Genomic DNA, 23,788 nt, shown 5'->3' on the forward strand with positions numbered 1-23,788 from the left:
AACTCTCCACCCCCCCCCCTTCTCTGATGGGACCATTTGAAGAAAACTGGTTGTTGATTAGAGCTGAAGTTTGAATATTTTTAATTTATATTTTATTGAGTAATATGTGTTTTGTTATCTATGACCATGATAATGATGTGTATTTTAAGCTTGTACACTGCCTCGAGACAACTGGTTCAAATGGGGCAGTGTAGAAAATGGAAAATAAATAAATAAAATTAGATATTTTAAAATTCTAAATTTATAACAGTTAAACTGATTTGCATGAAAGCCTCATCCTTCTCCCAGGAGAACGTGGAAGAGATGAAATATTATATACCTTGGTGGTTAATCAATGAGGTGGATTTTGGGCAGTCCCAGACTGTTTAGGGCTTTGAAGGTAAGGACCAAAACCTTGAACCTAACCTGGACTTCAGTCTGGAGTCAGTGCAGTTGGGAGAGCACACATCAAATGTGTGCTCTTCGTTGGGTCCCAGTGAGCACCCTTGCTGCTACATTCTCGATTGGTATTAATTTCTGGAGTAATTTCCAGAGCATCCTTGTGTAGAGTGAGTTACCTAGTCTGGAGGCTGCATGGATCACAATGGCTAGGTTGGATGCTGACAGGTAGGGTGCCAACTGTTGCATGTGGCGAATTTGGTCAAATGCCTGGTGAGTGACATTTGTGACCAGGGCCTCCAAAAGGAATGGCAGAAGTAGCAAATACCAACCCTGTGACCCCCACCTTCAAAACCTTAATTGATTTATCCCAGCCACTAATAAGTCAGACAAATACTCAAAGCAAAAGCATACAAAATGGAGTCCCAGTAGTCATGGAAAGTGTGTGTAGGAACATTGGTAGATACAAAGTCTTGACAGAATAGCTTCTCCATCAAAACAAGGAGAACAAAAGTCCATCTGGTGAACCAAATTGCCACCTCTGTATATTGTTTCTGCTGCAGTTTAGGCCTAGTGAAAGTGCCACACTGCTCCAGCAGATAAGCCAGTGGAGCTGCCTCTTGGAATTGTGCATTGTCAGCATGGGGCTAGCGGGGACAGTACTTATCTCTTCACATTGTCCATCTTGTGTCTGAGGATATATGATGTCTATACATTTCAATAAGCAGATAATTGTTTTAACATATAGCATCCACCTAAAACAGGTTGCTACTGAAACAGAAGCCACCAAAAGTTATGGACTCCTCTGCAGAGGAAAACATAAGAGGGCATTGGCACAACATTTGAGTCCAGGGGCACTTTTAAAACAAAGTTTTATTTAAGGTATAAACTTTCATATGCACCCACACGTCCTCAGAAACAAGGACATTGGAATTACCAGTCCACTCATGTAGGCAGAGGGTGAGCAATAAATTAGCACACGGCATAATGAAGATGTTTAACAGATTAAAGGACAAGCTAAGGCTATCATTGGATTGGATTCAATTTTGGTGGGGGGCATAGCAAAGTAAATAAATACATCAGGATTGGAGACTAGCAGTCAGATGCATACTCAGTTGTGGAACACTGAGAGCAATCAGCTGAGAACCTGTCACTGCTTCATCTGCCTCTCTGCAAACTTGGAGGCATCCCCACAGCATCCTCTTCCCTGAAGTGGGGTGACCGGCTATGCAGAGTTATGTCCCCTGTCCTTAGAACACAGAAATTCATTTCAGTCTCCCATTCCAAATTGCATTACATTTTTATCTCAGAGAATGGGCAAAAATTGACGCTACCCAAAGAAGCCATATGATTCTGGCTGGATGTTAATATTCCAGTCTCTGAGTTGGGTTTTCCCTCCATATGGGGAGTACTTGAGCTGTTGTTCTGCCTAATGATCTTGATTTCAACTTCTAGGGAGAAGCTGCTGGAGTATCTGTATTCCTTGAAACAGCCTGATGGCTCCTTCATCATGCACAGAGGAGGGGAAGTAGATGTCCGGTATGTTGGAAATATTCAAAAATGTCTCAGCAAAAGTCAAGATAGGAGTCTGAGAGTTTTGTAAGATTCTGGCAGTCACTAAGTGGTCTGCTGTAATATTCATTTTTATTTTGACATTGTGCCGTTCAATGTAGTGCAGTTTTGTGTAGTGGTTAGGAGTGCGGACTTCTAATCTGGCATGCCGGGTTCGATTCTGCACTCCCCCATGTGCAGCTAGCTGGGTGACCTTGGGCTCGCCACAGCACTGATAAAGCTGTTCTGACCGACCAGTGATATCAGGGCTCTCTCAGCCTCACCCACCTCACAGGGTGTCTGTTGTGGGGAGAGGAATGGGAAGGCGACTGTAAGCCGCTTTGAGCCTCCTTCAGGTAGAGAAAAGCGGCATATAAGAACCAACTCTTCTTCTTCTACTACTTGAGAAGAGTTTCTGACTTCTAAAATTATGAAGATTATGATTATTAAGTTTAGAACTGCAACTTGCTTCTCAGCATAGCAAGTTACCTTGAACAAGCAGGAACCCACAAGCAGGGTGAGGAGGTTGGGGCTCATTTTTTTGCTGCCGGATTGTATTTTGTAATGGGGGTATGGACGGTTTTAACTTTTTATGTGTTTTTTTTAATGTAACCAGCCGAGAACAGTGGGGGATAAATCTAATAAACAAACATACTTGCAGGGGTGTGTGTGTCAGATTTCTGCCTTCCATACCATTTCTTCTCTCTGTTCCCTGAAGGCTCCCATAGCCTCTCCCCTTTACTTGCTTCCAGCTCTCCTTCTCAACAGCCAACCAGCTTCTCTGTCTTCAGCTTTCTTCCCCACCCTCCAGAAGTCTCTTAGGAAAACTGTGGCCCAGTTGTGTGGTGCTAGCTGTTGGGCCAGGCCCACTTGCATAGTAGGATACCCTCAAGGACTTGTGTGTGGAGGGGTACATTCCTTTCCCCTGTATCTTCCTCTCTACCTTATTTCCTCTTTCCCTCCTCCTCCTGGCAACCCCCATATTCTCTCCTCTTTCCCTGCCTCATTCTTTTTTTCTCTATTCCAACATCACCTAATGAGCTACCACAGCAGATTGGAGATTTCATCTTGGGTCTCCCAGACCCTGTTGTGACACTCTTAACTGCTGCACCTCACTGGCTTTCCTAGGGTGACTGCTGTTGAACAGTAGGAAGCAGCTAGACCTAGGTGAGTCATGCAAGCCCCCAGTGATTGCTGCTGGGCCCAGTAGTCTCAGATTTGTCTGGCTTTACTATTAGGATATATGATGATATTGCTGACATGCTTTTCCAGTTTGCTGAAAGTTACAGTCCTTGGCCCCAGTTCAAACAGGAGATACTCTTTGGTTTTGAATAAAATTTACAAGTGGCCAGAGCAAATTTTGAAGTTTTTTGTGCAACAATTAACAGTCTTGAAGAGAGAAATCTACTTTTTAGACTAAACAGTAGCTTGCCTCTTCAGCAGTGAAAACTACTATAAGAAAATGATCAAGCTTCGGCTACATGTTGAGGGAAGAAAAAGTTTGGGGGGTGGCCTAAGTGTTTCAAGGAGAAAAAGTCAAATAAGAGTACCAGGCATTTGGAACATCAGCACGATGATTGGAAGAGGTTTCTATCCAGGAGTGGATAATGTTGGGGAAAGGCTTCTATGGCTCCAACAGACTCTTCCAGAGTCACGCTTTCAGTTCTTTTTCTCCTCTTTGACGAAAGCTGATTGAGTATACTGAATACATGTTATTTTGGGGAGAGAGGGAGTTTTGAAATATAGTGGCTTAGATCCTATGACATTGTTCCTCTTGTGAGCTATGGAGGCTTTCTGTCACTGCTACACTCATTTCCTCTGCTGCTATCATTCCTGCATAATGCAAAATCAGTGTTTCACAAGAAGGCCTATGTACACGGAAGTGCTAGAGACAAAGGAAACAGATGCTGTAGCAGCCAGAGAAAAACACGGGGAACAATGTCATAGGGTCCAAGCTGTTGAACTAGAAATTGAAATCGAGCCCTATATATGTGAGAACTGATGGATCCATGTGGCCTGTGCTGTGCAACCTGCCTGGATTGCAGGCTAGAGGTTGTGTAGATCACTGTTGTATCCTTTGACTACCTGCAGAATTTAAATAGTCTCATATTTAATCACAGGAGTGCCTATTGTGCTGCATCTGTGGCCTCTCTTACCAATATTATCACACCAACACTTTTTGATGGAACAGCAGAATGGATAGCAAGGTAATAAATTCTTCTCTCTTTGGGTTGCCTTGAGAAATTGCAGGCTTCTTGGGCTGCTGAGTTTGACTATGCCAATTTGCCAGAAGTAGGAATCTGTTGGGTGGGAAGTATTTATTATATGACTATTCTGAGGCAAAAAGGTGTGTACCCTGACTTTTCCTATATGTGTTGGTTTTCTAATTAGGTGTCAGAACTGGGAAGGTGGAATAGGAGGAGTCCCTGGCATGGAGGCCCATGGTGGATACACTTTCTGTGGATTGGCGGCACTGGTCATCCTGAAAAAGGAATACATATTGAATCTGAAAAGCTTATTAGTAAGTAACTATTTGTCACTGGTTTGTGTCAGCCTTGTTAGTTGCTTTGATTTGTCTACAGTTCAATTCTAGGAGACCACTGTAACTATCACAATACCAAAACTTATTAAGAGTGCTTAATATGAAAAGATAAAAGTACATAAAAAGAAAAAAAAGATGAGAAAACAAAGAATAAACAAGGTAAAATTGACACAATTCTTTTGAGTTTCCAGGCAACCAGGATATTTAAAATATATTATTTTCTAGATGTCTATGTTTGTATCCAGTCTTGTTTTCTGCTTCTTCTGTTGTGGCTGCTGCAAATCCTGTATAGGTTCTTTTGAAGTTTCTATTTCTCTTATAACTGTCCAAAAATTATCTCACTTAAAAAAAAGAATTCAATGTAAACTGCTGGTCTTGGAAAGTAAAAATCATTCCTTTCAAAATACAATGTTTTTCTGTCTTAGCTTCCCTGTAAAAAAAGGTATAAATCCTCCCCCACCCCGGATCCTCAAAGGAATTTATTTTCAAATTTCAATTCCACCTCTCCTCAAGGGCTCAGGGCAGCTCACAACATACCATGAAATAAAACAAGAATTAAAACATTTAAAAACATTCAAGAACTCAATGTCTTCTCTCCAGGAGGAGGGAGGGGGAGGTAAAGTGTTTCGTTGTTATATATTGAGTGGGTTGTTGTTATTAGGTGCAAAGTCGTGTCCGACCAATCGCGACCCCATGGACAACGATCATCCAGGCCTTCCTGTCCTCTACCATTCCCTGGAGTCCCTTTAAATTTGCACCGACTGCTTCAGTGACTCCATCCAGCCACCTCATTCTCTGTCGTCCCCTTCTTCTTTTGCCCTCAATTGCTCCCAGCATTAGGCTCTTCTTCAGGGAGTCCTTCCTTCTCATGAGGTGGCCAAAGTATTTGAGTTTCATCTTCAGGATCTGGCCTTCTAAGGAGCAGTCAGGGCTGATCTCCTCTAGGACTGACCAGTTTCTTCGCCTTGCAGTCCAAGGGACTCGCAAGAGTCTTCTCCAGCACCAGAGTTCAAAAGCCTCAATTCTTTGATCGGCCTTCCTTATGGTCCAACTTTCACAGCCATACATTGCAACTGGGAAGACCATGACTAGACACACTTTTATTGGCAGGGTGATCTCTCTGCTTTTTAGGATGCTGTCTAGATTTGCCATAGCTTTCCTCCCGAGGAGCAAGCGTCTTTTAATTTCTTTGCTGCAGTCCCCATCTGTAGTGATCTTGGAGCCCAGGAAAATAAAATCTGTCACTACCTCAATTTCTTCCCCATCTATTTGCCAGGAATTCAGAGGGCCGGATGCCATGATCTTTGTTTTCTTGATGTTGAGTTTCAAGCCAACTTTTGCACTCTCCTCCTTCACCCGCATCAACAGGCTCTTTAGCTCCTCTTAACTTTCTGCCATTAGAGTGGTATCATCTGCATATCTGAGGTTGTTGATATTTCTCCCTGCAATCTTGATCCCAATTTGTGACTCCTCTAACCCCGCCTTTCTCATTATGTGCTCCACATACAAGTTAAATAGGCAAGGAGACAGTATACAGCCTTGCCGAACTCCTTTCTCAATTTTGAACCAATCAGTGATTCCATGTTCAGTTCTCACTGTTGCTGCTTGACCTGTATATAGGTTTCTCAAGATACAAATAAGATGCTCTGGTATTCCCATCTCTTTAAGAACTTGCCACAATTTGTTGTGCTCCACACAATCAAAGGCTTTAGCATAGTCAATGAAGCAGAAGTAGATGTTCTTCTGGAACTCCCTAGCTTTTTCCATGATCCAGTGTGTGTTGGCAATTTGATCTCTAGTTCCTCTGCCTCTTCAAAATCCTGCCTGTACTTCTGGAAGTTCTTGGTCCACATATTGCTGAAGCCTAGCTTGGAGGATTTTGAGCAGAACTTTGCTAGCATGAGAAATGAGTGTAATGGTGCGGTAGTGTGAACATTCTTTGGCATTGCCCTTCTTTGGGATTGGAATGTAAACTGACTTTTTCCAATCCTGGGGCCATTGTTGAGTTTTCCAAATTTTGCTGGCATATTGAGTGTAGCACTTTTACTGCATCGTCTGTTAAGATTTTGAATAGTTCAACTGGAATGCTGTCACCACCACTAGCTTTATTGTTGCTCAGACTTCCTATGCCCATTTGACTTCCCATTCCAGGATGTCTGGCTCAAGGTCAGTAACTACCCCATTGTGGTTATCAGGGATGTTAAGCTTGCTCTTGTATAGTTCCTCTGTATAATTTTGCCACCTATTTAAAATCTCTTCTTGGTCCTTAATCATACCCATTTTGGTCCTTTATCATACCCATCTTTGCATGAAATGTTCTCTTCATATCTCCCATTTTCTTGAAAAGATCTCTGGTCCTTCCCATTCTATTGTTTTCTTCTATTTGTTTGCACTGTTCATTTAAAAAGGCATTCTTATCTCTTCTAGCTAGTCTCTGGAATTCAGCGTTCAGTTGGGTGTATCTTTCTTTCTCCCTTGCCTTTCAGTTCTCTTCTCTCCTTAGCTATTTGTAAACCTTCCTGATATAGCCATTTTGATTTCTTGCATTTCTTTTTCTTTGGGATGGTTTTAGTTGCTACCTCTTGTACAGTGTTGCGAACCTCTGCCCATAGTTCTTCAGGCACTCTGTCTATCAGATCTAATTCTTTAAATCTATTTGTCACCTCTACTGTATATTCGTCGGGGATATGATTTAGTTCATACCTGAGTGGCCTAGTACTTTTCCCTACTTTCTTCAATTTAAGCCTAAATTTTGCAACAAGAAGCTGATGATCTGAACCACAATCAGCTCCTGGTCTTGTTTTTACTGACTGTATAGAACTTCTCCATCTTTGGCTGCAGAGCACATAGTGAATCTGATTTCTGTGTTGACCGTCTGGTGATGTCCATGTGTAGAGTTGGGTTGTTGGAAAAGAGTGTTTGCTATGACCATTGTATTCTCTTGACAAAATTCTACCAGCCTGTGGCCTGCTTCATTTTGTACTCCAAGGCCAAACTTGCCTGTTATCCCCGTTATCTTTTGGCTTCCTACTTTAGCATTCCAATCCCCCATGATGATGAGCACATCATTTTTTGGCGTTGCTTCTAGAAGGTGTTGTAGGGCTTCATAGAACTGGTCAACTTCATCCTCTTCAGCAGCCGTAGTTGGGGCATAGACCTGGATTACTGTGATGTTGAAAGGTTTGCCTTGGATTCCAACTGAGATCATTCTGTCATTTTGAGGATTGTATCCCAAGACTGCTTTTCCTACTCTCTTATTGATTATGAAGGCTACTCCATTTCTTCTGCGAGATTCTTGTCCATAGTAGTATACCTGATGGTCATCTGAATTAAATTCACCCATTCCTGTCCATTTGAGTTCACTGATTCCTAAAATGTCGATGTTCAGTCTTGTCATTTCTTATTTAACCACGTCCAGCTTGCCTTGATTCATGGATCTGACGTTCCAGGTTCCTATGGAATAAAAATCTTTACAGCATCGGACTGTCTTTTCGCCACCAGTTACTTCCACAACTGAGCGTCCTTTCGGCTTTGGCCCAGTCGCTTCATTCATTCTGGCGCTACTCGTACTAGCCGTCTGCTCATCCCCAGTAGCATTTTGGACACCTTCCGACCTGAGGGGCTCACCTTCCGGCGTCATATCGTTTTGCCTTTTGAACCTGTCCATAGAGTTTCCATTACGAGAAAGGAAGAAAGGTTCAAAACATAAACAGAGAAAAACAGAACCTTACCAAGGCAATTGGTACAATAAATTTTATGTATCAATAATTTTTTAAGGACCAACCAAAACGGTTTCTAGATATACTCCGTTTTCACAATTTTTCTTCAGTGGTTGAAATGTTTTTTTACTGACATTCCCCACAATACTTTACAGAGCCGGTGGCCTATCTATATATATATAAATTGCTTGATAAGAGTATAAGAAATCAACCACTGAAGAAAAATTGTGAAAACGGACTATATCTAGAAACCATTTTGGTTGGTCCTTAAAAAATTATTGATATATAAAATCTATTGTACCAATTGCCTTGGAAAGGTTCTGTTTTTCTCCATTGAGTTTTCATGGCAAAGATACTGGAGTGGTTTGCCATTTCCTTCTCCAGTGGATCACCTTTTGTCAGAGCTCTCAGCTATGATCTGTCTGTCATGGGTGGCCCTGCATGGCATAGCTCAAAGCTTCACTGAGCTATGCAAGCCCCCTTGCCACGACAAGGCAGCTATCCTTGAAGGGGAATTGAGTGGGTATGCAGATGTTTATCATTTATGTAGGGGGGCCAGCTTGTTTGTGATATTAGTAGGACTTAACCATATGATTGGTGGAACAGCTCTTGTTTTGCAGGCCTGCAGAACTGTTTTAACTCCTGCAGGGTCCTGATCTCCATCGGGAGAACAATCCATCAGGCCAGTGCTAGGGCTAAAAAAAGCCCTGGCTCTGATTGAGGCCCATTTGACTTCTCCTTCAAAACTATAATATCCACGTTATTTTATACTGTTTTATGGGTATTTATCTGTAAACCGCCTCAAGCTGGCATGGCCAGGAGCAGCAGTCAACAAATTTAAACACAAATAAATACACAAATAAATAAAGTGGTGTATTTTAAGTTGAATTATGAGAATCTCTGTAGGTGGACCCACTGGTGATGATTATAAAAACCGTAAATACTCTCAGTGAGGCATACAAATAGCAAGGAAGTAGTTATCTAATATCTCAAGTACATTTCCATTCAGCCCTTTCTCCAAGGAGCTAGGTATTCTTAGAATGGCCCATTGAGGTAAATTTGTCAGTGAGTGTGACAATTTGAGCCCAAGGTTTCCCAGTCCTAGTCCATTCAATGCTTTAATTATGACACTGCATTCCCTCTCCTGTAGATATAATTGCATCCCTATGGCCACCAAGGAGTCTGATACATTGGGTACTTGACAACCTTCTCAATCAGCAAGCCTCAAGTAATATATGTATGTTGGCCATGTTGACTTGACTGGAGGGTAAACAGTATATCTTCTGCTATAAGGATAATTTCCACCACTGTTTCTGTCAGGATGCTGTTTTATTATTGTTCACAGACAAATTAGTTAATGTCCTATCCAGGCAATTGTTGACTCAGTAAACCCTAATAAAACAGTTCCATTTCCAGAGGTAAACAGCTCTGCACGGATATTAAAGTCCCCAAGAACAAGCAGCCTAGGGTAGTGTAACGCCCAGGCTGTCACTACTTCTAGCAGGGCCCGACAGGGCATCAGGTGGAGGGTTGGGCAGATGGTATGCCCACCCAGATGGCCAAGCTCTTGGCTGCATCCCACCAGAGATCGACACATTAAAGGCCTGGAATCGCTGGTGCAGGGAGTGCTCTAAAGGTGTAAGCTTCCCGGATCAGTATTGCCCCCCCCCCCACACACACACCCAGGCCCAAGGTCCATGACCAGTGAAGGACGGAAAACCCAGGTGGAGCCAGTTATTTTAGGGTGGCTGTTTCATCTCCTTTGCCCAGGTTTCTGTCACACATGCCAGGTCTGCCCCATGCTCTGCAGGGTGGAGGCCTTGTTGTTAATTGATCTGGCATTACAGAATATCAGTGTTGGAGTTGGTTTCACATACCTAGCCTCTTCCCCTGCATCACAAGGGTTGGGACGAAGATTAGAAGGGCTTCCAGCATAGCTGTTATCTCATGCCTCTTCTCTTGGCTAACCTCCTCCTACTGCCATATCTGCTTCTACCCCTGATTATTGGGATCCCTGACCACCGCCCCCCTTTGGCATACCCCTTGTATGTCCCCATTTCTATTGCCTAATTCTAGAGGAAGATCTTGCTCTAAACTTATTGTTACTGCCATACATTCCATTTTGATTCACCTATCCTATTTTATATACTGTCTTCTCCTAATACATTGTTTAGCTCTTTGTATATACCCTCTCCCCAGGCATCCAATGCACCTTTCCCCCTCTATCCCTTCACTACACATACACAGATATTCTCTTGACGTTTCATTGCATTCTTATCTCTCCCATCTTAATTCTCACATTCTCATACTCCTCCCGAAACCTACCACTAATAACTTGTCCCCCTATAATCTGCAGTGTATATATAATACAATCCACTTTATGGATCTTTGACTTTACATAAAGTAAAAAATGTATGCGATTTGAAGAGAAACCAAGTCCTCATTTGTTAATGTTTTCTTCAATTTATTTTTGGAAAACCACACTGTGCATGTCAGCGTAGATGCACTGGTCTTTGGGTTGTGGTAAACATTCAAACCACAGGCTGAAGCATATGCCCAAGGAGTCACAATTGTAGTGCACACATCCAAAGAAACCACAGACCTGCAGTTACTTTTAACTGAATTGTAACAATTGTTTTCTTTTCTGCCAGCACTGGGTTACAGGCCGCCAGATGCGTTTTGAAGGAGGCTTTCAGGGCCGCTGTAACAAGCTGGTGGATGGCTGCTACTCATTCTGGCAGGCTGGTTTACTACCTCTCCTACATCGAGCACTGCATGCCAGAGGTGAATCTGAGCATCATCAACATCTTATTTCCTCAAATGTTCTTTGTTTTTACCCAAGTTGATAGATGCACAAGGTTGTCTTTAAGTATTTGAAAGGTTGTCACTTGGAGGAGGGCAGGATGCTGTTCCCGTTGGCTGCAGAAGAGAGAACACGCAGTAATGGCTTTAAACTACAAGTACAACGATTATAGGCTAGATATCAGGAAAAAATTTTTCACAGTCAGAGTAGTTCAGCAGTGGAATAGGCTGCCTAAGGAGGTGGCGAGCTCCTCCTCACTGGCAGTCTTCAAGTAAAGGTTGGATACACACTTTTCTTGGATGCTTTAGGATGCTTTGGGCTGATCCTGCATTGAACAGGGGGTTGGACTAGATGGCCTGTATGGCCCCTTCCAACTCTATGATTCTATGAAATGAAAATCTTTTTACGATGAATTTTACATCTAGAACTGTTTGAAATTTCATTTTATGTGTTGCAATTTTATGCCAATAAAGGTACTCTGAATCTGAATCTCTGAGTTTGTATGAATCAATGAATGTTACTGTGATGGGTAGCACTATAATAGTAAGGTTCCATGTGCTAAATTAATAGCACCAAGTAAGTGAAGGGTTAACATTTCTCACTAAGAGAGAGAATTGATATAGTAGCAGTGTGCTGCAGGGAGTTTAGTCTGATTTTGGTTGGCATTCTGACAGAATATCTAGGGAAGACATGTCTGTGCTTAGCTGAACATCTGCTCTAAGGAGGACCCTTAGTTAAAGAATCATTGCTGAAAGCTGAACTATACAATGTCTAGAGCGGGGGTTGTCGGTAGCGGGCTGCGAAGGCCGTGGTAGCAGGCCGCCGCCGGCCACACCTGTCTCTCCACTTCCCAGGCCGCAAGAGAAGCGGCCGCCAAAGCAGCCGCTTCACTCGCGGCCCAGCTAGCTTCTTGCTGCTAGAGGGGGGGAAAAGGCAGGTGCGGCCGCCGGCATGCTGGCGGACACAAACGGCAGCTCCGTGTATGTGCGTTTTCACTACCAAGGGGCGCTAACGCGCATGTGCGGTGCCCGAGCCACCGGCTCTTCCTCACCCCCAGAGGCAGTCCTCAACCTTCAAAAGTTTGGGGACCACTGGTCTAGAGAACTGGGACAGATATTTGGCAGAGGGCAGTGAGGTGAATCTCCCAGTTCAGGCCAAAGGAGAGGGGAGAATTCTTCTAATGAGAGAAGAAGGATCTCTGCCTAGTTAAAAAAGGACTTATGTGAGAAGAAGCTTGATTTAGACTCCTCAGATATCAGAAGGATATTGGTACTTCTAGGAAGGGAAAATAGGGGGTGTTGGCAGAAAAGTAACTGCCTTCTAGAAAACAGGAGAATTCAGGGAACTCAAAAACAAAACCCCATGTTTTTTGAATACACACAGAAAGAAGAATACCTCTCAGTAGCAAAGAAATCTCAGCATCTAAGAAAAAGCTTATGAACTTCTCAACAGTCTGTAACAATGAACTGTAAAATAATTGATTTGTAAAAGCTTAGATTCCTCATTCCAACAGCCCTTTCCCTCTATGTGAAATAAAATCTCTTGTTAGTTGTTAACAATGCCTTAGTGCCATTCTGAAAAAGGTTAATAAAAAGGGCTTTACGACTTCCCCAAAAGTTCAAAAACCAAGTAGAGCCAAAACATCTGTCAGTGACAGGTTGGGATAGTCATTTTATAACGAACCACACTACAAGGGCAGATCAATCTGTGAGAGAATTTTAATTTTTGAGGGAAAATTTACCTCAGAGTAGGAAAGTATGTGGGGGCGGTCATAGTTACCTTTTCAATTTTATTGCAGAACCATGAGGCACCCAATGAAATTGATATACTGTAGGCTTTGCAAGAAAGAGCCTATGGAAAATTCATGGTGTTTGGGGAACTCTGAAATTTAGAGTTTGAGATTTGAGTAAGGTATGGTAGATTGGCAGTCTTGCCTACCCTTCCATTTGTAAGCCTCCACTCCTGGGTACAGCATTTCAGATGGTTGATATTTTTAGCAGAATATATAGTTGCTCTGTAGAACTGTTTCCTAATGGCAGTAGTAGTACACAGCAATTATAAAGAGCTGTGAAAAACAAGATTATGGATAGGCATAAGCTGCCCAAGGCATTTTTATGTACAGAGTGGCCCTAATGCTGTGGATTGTAGGATGCTCTTTTAGTACTTTATGATGATGTTAAAATGTTTGGAAATCTCTGAAAGCAAGGCCTCTCTGGGGGCAAAGCCAGTTAGTGGCCAGTGCTGCTCTGTCCTTACAAAGAGGAAGAGGAGGATACGATAACTATGTCCTGCTTTTGTTCTTGTTGGGACCCTGTGATAGAGACTGGCCCGGGGTCACCCAGAAAGATTTCATGGCAAAGTGTGTATTTGAACCTGGGACTCCCAGAGCCTTGTCCTATATTCTAACCACTCCTGTGCTCCTATTTGCCTACAGTGTTGTTGCCACCATAGGTGCTCTTCCAGTGTGCAGTTCAACACTCCCTGTGGTTTTGTTTTTCTTAGGTGAAACTGCCCTGAGTATGACACATTGGATGTTTGACCAGCAAGCATTACAGGAATACATCCTGCTATGTTGCCAGTGTCCTGCAGGGGGCCTCTTGGACAAACCTGGCAAGTAAGTATATTTAGGCATTGGTTGATTCTTCATAGTGGTCTTTCTTGCTGTGGAAAGGTCACCATAATAGGAAAACTCCTGGTAGTTCTACAGGAAGCAGAGAACACCCATGAACAGGGTGATATTCATAAGCATTTCAGCAGCAGAAGGGCAAAGGCTGTTAAAAGCTCCACAGGAGAGGCTCTGAACCAACTAGTGTTGCTGGAATTAATTTGAATAATTATGGGAGTCCGGTAGTTTGTTAATCCCTGGCATGAATGATGGCAGAAGAACCATGCAGAAGAAGAGGAGCAGACAGTCGAAACCAAACCCTTGCTTAGGCTGTGTATATTTCCCCTTGGGGGCGGGGGATTTGAAGTCTTTTACCAAAGTGTGACCCCAAGGTCTTTGTTGAGAATAGATGAATTGGGGACATTTGCTTGTAGTTTTTAGTTTGTGTAATGTATTTTCCTTGTTGGTCATGAGGAAGAATAATTAGCAATGTAGGGTATGGGAGCCCTACCCCAACAAAGTCCCTTTGATTTCAGAATTTTCTGTAGGCATTGCCTACACACCTTAAAGGCATGAGGTCTGTGTGAGTATGTAATGTGCCATCAAGTCACAGCAATGGGTTTTTAAGGTAAGTGAGAAGCTGTTTGCCATTGCCTTCCTCTGCAGAGTCTTCCCTGGTGCTCTCTCTTCCAAGTACCAATTGTGTTTAGCTTCTGAGATATGGTGAAATTGAGTTATACCATGTCATCATCCCTCCTACTTCATGAGGTCTAAGAGCTTGAGTTTTAAAAAAATCAGATGTTCTGTGAGTACTGAATTCCAATATAAAATTCTGCATCTTTTCTGCTCTTGTTCAGAATTGTGGGAGAATATATGTGTGTGCGTGTGTATGCACACATACATATAAAGCTACTTTACAGTGAACTAGTCTGTGTAGACCAGTGGTCCCCAACCTTTCTATCACCGGGGACCAGTCAACGCTTGACAATTTTACTGAGGCCCGGGGGGGGGGGTAGTCTTTTGCCGAGGGACTTTGCTGCTGCCTGAGCCCCTGCTCCACTTGCTTTCCCGCCAGCGCCCCTGACTTCATGCCGCCTGCTGGGGGGTGCTGCCAGCAGCAGCTGCGCAGTGCCACACTGAGGGGGCGCCCCAGCCATGGTGGCCACCGGAGAACACCAAAGGTGAACAGGCGGCAGAGTGGCAGGGCAGCCCCCGAGGCAACAGCTGGGGAGGAGGACGAGGAGGAGCCGTGGCCCGGTACCGACTCTTCCACAAACTGGTACCGATCCCTGGACTGGGGGTTGGGGACCACTGGTGTGGACTACAGTGTTATCAGCTTTGATAGGCAACAGATTTCCAGGATCTCTTGTAGAGAAAGCCCATTATTTCCACAAAAAACTTTCTGCCCTCAGTTCGGTTTTTCCTGAGGGAGTTGGACCTGCTGCTCCACCTCCACCCACCTCTCCCTCATTTTGTTTTGGGGGGGTATTTTGGGCTGTAGCAGGAGTGGGGTGTGTGGCTGAGAAGCTGCACTCTATCCATGGGGATTTTTGACAAAATCTGAGCCAGTCTTTGCAGGACGGATGTGCTTTGCTTATGGGGAAGTCAGAGGGGAGGGCAGCTGTTCAATGAAAGTACAAGGTGACTGTCTGAATGGAACAATGTTTTGTTTCTGGTTTGTCTTAGTACTGAGCATTTCCCCACCCGTCTAGGTCACGGGACTTTTACCATACCTGCTATTGCCTGAGCGGGCTCTCGATAGCGCAGCACTTTGGCAGTGGGGATCTCCTCAGTGAAGTCGTGCTAGGAGTGCCAGAAAACCGCCTGGTAAGCTGTGCCCAGTTGAGTGGGGCTGCCCTTTTGCTTGTAGGCATAGCCACCTGGCAGGCATTCTCTCTCATCATGAACTTTCCTGCATTTCTTCTCATAGAAGTGATTGTGGTGGTATTCACTTGAATGAACAGGGGCTGGGAATAGGAGGCATCAACAAATGCTGTGTGTGTGTGTAGCTTTTACCCCTCCATAGCTTTAATGAACACAAAATTACACATTCTCTATAGCTTTTCCCCGGTTTATTCTTTAACAGAATGCATTGTGGTGGAACATTTTCCCTGGTGGAAGGAGTAAAAGCAACTTGGGAGAATGCTGATTTTTGGCAGGAAAACAGTGCAAGGAGAAAGAACTAAATCATTGTATCCTCCTTTAAATCACAACCCTAGTAGTTGCATTCTGAATTCTGTTATGCTTTTGAAGATAATCACAGAACGACATCATATGCAGGGCTGAACATGTGCAGAGAGTTTGTCTGCCTGTTTCATCCTGCTGAACCTTGCCATTTTTACTTCCTTCTGACCAATCGTAGTGCCTCTCCCTGCCTCCATTCTGTCGGTATTTTTCAGGCAGTAGAGCACCCTTCTGCTTAAGAGGAGGTGGAGGGGCAGAGGCAAGGCCGTACTGCAGAAGCCCAGCCTGGGGCAATAATCCAGTTATCAGAAAAGCCCTTGATCAGAGCTGCCCTTCCGACAGTGGTTTCCCAGAGCCAGTGACAGGCTGGAAGAATCCATTGCCTTGTGCCTGTGTAGCCTGGCCTCCTTGATAGAGGAAGTTAAAGTGTCTGGTCCTACTGTTCAATAGGTTGCCAATTGCTGCCCAGATCCGGTTCAAGGTTTTGGTTCTAACCTTTAAGGCCATATGCAGGTTGGGACCCACATATCTGCCTACCGCCCTATGCCCCCTGCAGGGCTTCACGCTCTGTGGGTGAGAACCTATTGGTCGTCCCCGGCCCCAAGGAAGCGTGCCTAGCCTTGACCAGGGTCAGGGCCTTTTTGGTCCTGGCCCCTACCTGGTGGAATGAGCTTCCAGGTGAGCTGTGGGCCCTGTGGGATTTGCCAACTTTCCGCAGGGCCTGTAAAACGGAGCTCTTCCACCAGGTCTATGGTTGAGGCTTGTTGTTGTTATGTGCGAAGTCGTGTCCGACCCATCGCGACCCCATGGACAATGATCCTCCAGGCCTTCCTGTCCTCTACCATTCCCCGGAGTCCATTTAAGTTTGCACCTACTGCTTCAGTGACTCCATCCATCCACCTCATTCTCTGTCGTCCCCTTCTTCTTTTGCCCTCGATCTCTCCCAGCATTAGGCTCTTCTCCAGGGAGTCCTTCCTTCTCATGAGGTGGCCAAAATATTTGAGTTTCATCTTCAGGATCTGGCCTTCTAAGGAGCAGTCAGGGCTGATCTCCTCTAGGACTGACTGGTTTGTTCGCCTTGCAGTCCAAGGGACTCGCAAGAGTCTTCTCCAACACCAGAGTTCAAAAGCCTCAATTCTTTGACGCTCGGCCTTCCTTATGGTCCAACTTTCGCAGCCATACATTGCAACTGGGAAGACCATAGCCTTGACTAAACGCACTTTTGTTGGCAGGGTGATGTCTCTGCTTTTTAGGATGCTGTCTAGATTTGCCATAGCTTTCCTCCCCAGGAGCAAGCGTCTTTTAATTTCTTTGCTGCAGTCCCCATCTGCAGTGATCTTGGAGCCCAGGAAAATAAAATCTGTCACTATCTCCATTTCTTCCCCTTCTATTTGCCAGGAATTGAGAGGACCGGATGCCATGATCTTTGTTTTCTTGATGTTGAGTTTCAAGCCAACTTTGGCACTCTCCTCCTTCACCCGCATGAACAGGCTCTTTAGTTCCTCTTCACTTTCTGCCATTAGAGTGGTATCATCTGCATATCTGAGGTTGTTGATATTTCTCCCTGCAATCTTGATCCCAATTTGTGACTCCTCTAATCCCGCATTTCTCATGATGTGCTCTGCATACAAGTTAAATAGGCAAGGCGACAGTATACAGCCTTGCCGAACTCCTTTCTCAATTTTGAACCAGTCAGTGATTCCATGTTCAGTTCTCACTGTTGCTTCTTGACCTGCATATAAATTTCTCAAGAGACAAATAAGATGCTCTGGTATTCCCATCTCTTTAAGAACTTGCCACAATTTGTTGTGCTCCACACAATCAAAGGCTTTAGCATAGTCAATGAAGCAGAAGTAGACGTTCTTCTGGTACTCCCTAGCTTTCTCCATGATCCAGCGTATGTTGGCAATTTGATCTCTAGTTCCTCTGCCTCTTCGAAATCCTGCCTGTACTTCTGGAAGTTCTCGGTCCACATATTGCTGGAGCCTAGCTTGTAGGATTTTGAGCATAACTTTGCTAGCATGAGAAATTAGTGCGATGGTGCGGTAGTTTGAACATTCTTTGGCATTGCCCTTCTTTGGGATTGGAATGTAAACTGACCTTTTCCAATCCTGTGGCCATTGTTGAGTTTTCCAAATTTGCTGGCATATTGAGTGTAGCACTTTTACTGCATCGTCCTTTAAGATTTTGAATAGTTCAACTGGAATGCTGTCACTACCACTAGCTTTATTGTTGCTCAGACTTCCTAAGGCCCATTTGACTTCACATTCCAGGATGTCTGGCTCCAGGTCAGTAACTACCCCATTGTGGTCATCAGGGATGTTAAGCTCGCTCTTGTATAGTTCTTCTGTATAATTTTGCCACCTTTGTTTGATCTCTTCTGCTTCTGTGAGGTCCCTACCATTTTGGTCCCTTATCATACCCATCTTTGCATGAAACGTTCTCTTCATATCTCCAATGTTCTTGAAAAGATCTCTGGTCCTCCCCATTCTATTGTTTTCTTCTATTTGTTTGCACTGTTCATTTAAGAAGGCATTCTTATCTCTTCTAGCTTTTCTCTGGAATTCTGCATTCAATTGGGTGTATCTTTCTCTTTCTCCCTTGCCTTTCACTTCCCTTCTCTCCTTAGCTATTTGTAAAGCTTCCTCAGACAGCCATTTTGATTTCTTGCATTTCTTTTTCTTTGGGATGGTTTTAGTTGCTACCTCTTGTACAATGTTGCGAACCTCCGTCCATAGTTCTTCAGGCACTCTGTCTATCAGATCTAATTCCTTAAATCTATTTGTCACCTCCACTGTGTATTCGTCAGGGATATGATTTAGTTCATACCTGAGTGGCCTAGTGCTTTTCCCTACTTTCTTCAATTTAAGCCTAAATTTTGCAACAAGAAGCTCATGATCTGAACCACAATCAGCTCCTGGTCTTGTTTTTATTGACTGGATAGAACTTTTCCATCTTTGGCTGCAGAGCACATAGTCAATCTGATTTCTGTGTTGACCGTCTGGTGATGTCCATGTGTAGAGTCGTCTCTTGGGTTGCTGGAAAAGAGTGTTTGCTATTACCATTGTATTCTCTTGACAAAATTCTACCAGCCTGTGTCCTGCTTCATTTTGTACTCCAAGGCCAAACTTGCCTGTTATCCCGGTTATCTTTTGGCTTCCTACTTTAGCATTCCAATCCCCCATGATGATAAGCACATCATTTTGGGGCGTTGCTTCTAGAAGGTGTTGTAGGGCTTCATAGAACTGATCAACTTCATTCTCTTCAGCAGCAGTGGTTGGGGCGTAGACCTGGATCACTGTGATGTTGAATGGTTTGCCTTGGATTCGAACTGAGATCATTCTGTCATTTTGGGGATTGTATCCCAAGACTGCTTTTCCTACTCTCTTATTGATTATGAATGCTACTCCATTTCTTCTGCGAGATTCTTGTCCACAGTAGTATACCTGATGGTCATCTGAATTAAATTCACCCATTCCTGTCCATTTTAGTTCACTGATTCCTAAAATGTCGATGTTCAGTCTTCTCATTTCTTGTTTAACCACGTCCAGCTTGCCTTGATTCATGGATCTGACGTTCCAGGTTCCTATGGAATAAAAATCTTTACAGCATCGGACTGTCTTTTCGCCACCAGTTACTTCCACAACTGAGCGTCCTTTCGGCTTTGGCCCAGCCGCTTCATTCATTCTGGCGCTACTCGTACTAGCCGTCTGCTCATCCCCAGTAGCATATTGGACACCTTCCGACCTGAGGGGCTCATCTTCCAGCGTCATATCGTTATGCCTATTGGAACTGTCCATAGAGTTTTCATGGCAAAGATACTGGAGTGGTTTGCCATTGCCTTCTCCAGTGGATCACCTTTTGTCAGAGCTCTCAGCTATGACCTGTCCGTCTTGGGTGGCCCTGCACGGCATAGCTCATAGCTTCACTGAACTACGCAAGCCCCCTTGCCACAACAAGGCAGCGATCCTTGAAGGGGGATGGTTGAGGCTAGGGACAGCGAATTAGGGACATCGCTCCCCCCCCTGGGAGTTGGAAGTGTACATTGCTCCCTCCCATCTTTCTTCTCTTCATCTCATACTGATAGTGATGAGGGGTGGGGCTTTTGGGAATTTTAATGGGGTTGAGATTGATGTGACCTGCCTCGAGCCTATTGGGAGAGGCATGAAATAAATCCAACAACAACAACATTTCAGTAGTGAAATATGCCAGTAACTGGGCTTAAATTTTCTACCCGGTATAAACATCCGATGCCGTACCGTGACCAAATCTGACCAAGTTATGCCACATACTTTAACTTCAGACAAGTGCAATTGGTTTGCAGGGGCGGGGGGAGAGGCAAAATTCACAGCAGAGCCTGCACAAGCTTTTTCTTGTTTTCTGGGCTTCCAGCCTCTGTGGCTTATCCACTTCCAAACCTTTCTAATAGCCATCTCTGGTTGATATGTGTTTCTTATAAGCAAAATATATGTACATACTGTCACAGGAAAGCAAATTCTGAGCCCAGTTTTCTTGCCATGTATTGACATGAATTAGTAAAGGTTGCATTTTCTATGTGGACTCCCTACTCATCTCATAGGGATACTTTTGCCTTGTCACCTTTTATTCGTTGGTTCACTTGTTCCACCAACAGAGTGCCCTTCTGGCAGTCTAGCCGGGGCTTTGTGCATTCCTTGTTTCCACAGCATTCAGGATGGTTGACTTCAAACTGTAAAAAGAAAATCTTTAGCCTCTGCACCTGCAAATATCAGTTTCCAACTATTTGCATAACTGTGTAGTTTCAGCAGCAGCTGTATATGTGTATATAGAGTGTTGATGTGTATATCCAGTTAAAGTGAAATTTATGCTACATGGGTAGCATGTTGGTGGCTGGAACTGACTGTTCAATTTATCTTTAAACCGCTCCTGTGGAGCGGATTAAATAAAAGGGTAAGGGCTGTCTGGGAGGAGTTAGGGCGGGCCCTGTCCGGGATAAAAACTCGGAGGGCCCAATCAGGAGCCGCAAAGCAGCCGGGACAAGGCCAAAACACCTTGCTGGGGGGGGGGGGGGGGAGAGCGCTTCATCTTCTCCCGGCTGCTGGAGCGGCCTCGCTGCGTCGCAGACGCGGCAAGGCCGCTCCGGTGGCTGGGAGAAGCCGAAAACAGCTCGCCGGTGGGGGGGGGGGGCGCCGCTCTGCCTTCTCCCGGCCGCTGCAGCCGGCTTTATTTCTAGTTTATTTTTAATCAGTCTTAGATTCCCACTCCCAACATACATAGTTGGCTCATGGCGGTTCACAATCAATGGGGACACAGAGGGGCGTTTGAACTTTCCCAACTCTCATTCCTCCTTGTTCCTCTCCCCAAAACAGCGGCCTACACATCCTGTATACAACATCTCTCCTGACAAAGTGGTGCAAGCTGTGATGTACTTCCTGAAGAAGGCTGTTCCAAATAGAGAAGAAAAGACCGCTGCTGATTAAGAAAGGCTGTTGCCCTTGTCCGATGCTGCACGATGCATCTTTTTCCTGTTCAGCGTATGGCGTTGCAAATTGTCTCAGCCATCCTGGAGCCCATCCACAGAGTTAATTTTCTCAATCTCACAAAACTGGGCTCAACTTTGTATGTGGTTTTTTTTGCGAGAGCTCTGCTAGCCCTACCAAAACTGAGCAGTGTTGAGTATCTAATAGATTGGCTGTGTAGTGGGGTACGGTTAGATGGGCTGGTTGCTCTCTAGCAGGTGCCGTTTTGGTTTCCAAAGAAAGGAGCATGTTAATATTTTAAGCATCCGTCAAACCAGCCCTATTGTTGCATTTGCACTATGCTAAGCATCTTAGGAAGGCAGGTGCTCTCTCCCGGCCTGGCTGCGGGAGATGCTCTGATCCAGACCCCCTTTAGGCAATATGAGTTTTGTCTATTTTATGCTCCCTGCAGTATTTCATGCACTAAGGGCCAGGTACTGAGACCCCGGCTTATAGATAGAAGAGTGTATTTCTAACCAGCAGGTCCGAAATAAACTAGACATAAAATAGTAGATGCATCTCTGTATGTGAGCTGCTGGGTCACATCAGAAGGAGTGCTCTTTTTCACAATATAAAATGGTATCTAGGAACCCTCTTCTAGCACTGAGGGAAGGCAGAACTCTGACCTAAGTTCTTTCCCTTGCAAATTAATAGCTTGCCCAGGGGAGAACTGACAATATGTTGGTGCATTTTATTAAAAATATACTAATTCCTTTCTTACTGCTGTGTTCAGTCTGTGTTGGACAAAGTGCCACAGGGTAGCATACTCTGAAGAGGAGAAATTGAGTGGTTCTGCCCTTCTGCTGGTACAATTTGTTAATGCAAGCGGCTCCATTAGCATTAAAGGAAAATGTGTGTGTTTGGGGGGGGGGGAGGGCTGTGGCTCAGGGAAAGAGCCTTTGCTTGCCATGCAGTAGGTCCTAGATTCAATCTCTGGCAACTCCAGTCATGAGGATCAGGTACCAGATGATGTGAAAAACCTCTGCCTGAGATCCTGGAGACCTGCTGCCAGTTGACAATGCTGACACTGATGGTCTTATTCAGTATAAGGCAGCTTCACGATGTGATCCTGACCTCTCTGTTCACAACAGTACTGAACAGCATTATTCTGTGCCTGCGGATTGGCTTTTTGGAGGTCTATATAGGTATTTCTATACTTGTATAGTAACAAGCCTCCATACGGGAACAGATTCTGCTAGAGTTTCCACATCGCCAGTGATGGACAAGACTTTAAACAGCCACACCACAGGATGGCACAAATCTTAATTGTTGTGAGAAGAAAGACTACATAAGCAACTCAGATGTAGATCAGTAACACTGTTAAATACACAGGAGGGGGCCTTCTTCGGTTTGCTCCGGATGGCCTCCTGTAATCTCTTATGCATCAGGAAAGGTTGTAGTGAGTTAAGTTGTACCCATCTCTCACTACTTGAAGAATTTATCATGGCTTAGTTTCTATAAAGAATCTTTTGGTGAAAGCAGAACAAGAAAAAAATTAATTCACATCTTGCTTTAAACTCACTTTCATGTCAAATTTTACTTTATGTGTGTGGCTTTTTCTGTCAATTCTGAAATCCTAAGGAAGGAAATGTAAGAGAAGCACAGGGCCAGGAACTGCTGCAATTCAAATACTTACAAGATTAGAAATTAGGAACTACTTTCACTTCCTGAAATACTACCAGATAAATATAGCCAGAATTATGCACCATTAAGGTAACTGCCCTTATGATCCTAAACAACCATTCCAAAATATGTTCCTTTTGTCAGAGGTAAAAGGTAAAGGTATCCCCCGTGCAAGCACCGAGTCATGTCTGACCCTTGGGGTGACGCCCTCTAGCGTTTTCATGGCAGACTCAATACGGGGTGGTTTGCCAGTGCCTTCCCCAGTCATTACCGTTTACCCCCCAGCAAGCTGGGTACTCATTTTACTGACCTCGGAAGGATGGAAGGCTGAGTCAACCTTGAGCCGGCTGCTGGGATCGAACTCCCAGCCTCATGGGCAAAGCTTTCAGACGGCTGCCTTACCACTCTGCGCCACAAGAGGCTCTTTTGTCAGAGGTAACAAGTTTAATTTTCTATATTTGCATTGCCTTCTAAAATATAGGTTCTGGTTATTTAGAGCTACAGGAATCCTGCCATCCTGCTGACATGATCAGTTTAGTAGAGTTCTAATTTTCCTGTTTTAGGGGGCTGAACACAACCCACTGGGCTTATCAAAACAAAGCTCTGGACAACTACTTATGGCAATACAAGAAAAGGTGCTGTCTTCCTTTATGCATTTCTATCCTAGATACAACCTTTTCTTGGGATTGGCTACTGATAAATCAGCATTTCATATAACGTATGAGAAATACAGCATTTTGTACAGAATAAATTCGCTGGTCAGCAAGTTCATCCTGGCTCAGGTTTAAAGGAGGGGGACACCACCGCTCTTACTTTCAGACCTCATGGTGTTTTGGAGAAAATGACATTGTTTCTAAGAGTGTCCCAAAAAGAAAACACTTCCAC

General features: G+C 44.2%; 1 protein-coding gene across 2 annotated transcripts in view; it reads left to right on the forward strand.

The window, feature by feature from the left end:
* Window positions 1–22,000, forward strand: part of FNTB (farnesyltransferase, CAAX box, subunit beta) — a 42,522-nt gene extending 20,522 nt beyond the window's left edge. The window contains exons 6-12 of one of the 2 annotated variants that reach the window (XM_077320867.1): window positions 1,834–1,917; window positions 4,050–4,136; window positions 4,321–4,450; window positions 10,842–10,974; window positions 13,496–13,607; window positions 15,311–15,425; window positions 21,131–22,000. In XM_077320867.1, the coding sequence (XP_077176982.1) occupies window positions 1,834–1,917; window positions 4,050–4,136; window positions 4,321–4,450; window positions 10,842–10,974; window positions 13,496–13,607; window positions 15,311–15,425; window positions 21,131–21,241 (772 nt within the window). In that variant the 3' untranslated portion in view covers window positions 21,242–22,000. The other variant, XM_077320868.1, reaches the window with a different exon arrangement.
* The last annotated feature ends 1,788 nt before the right edge of the window (window positions 22,001–23,788 follow it).

This window comes from Paroedura picta, chromosome 2 (genome assembly GCF_049243985.1).
Source record: "Paroedura picta isolate Pp20150507F chromosome 2, Ppicta_v3.0, whole genome shotgun sequence".
Lineage (NCBI taxonomy): Eukaryota > Metazoa > Chordata > Lepidosauria > Squamata > Gekkonidae > Paroedura > Paroedura picta.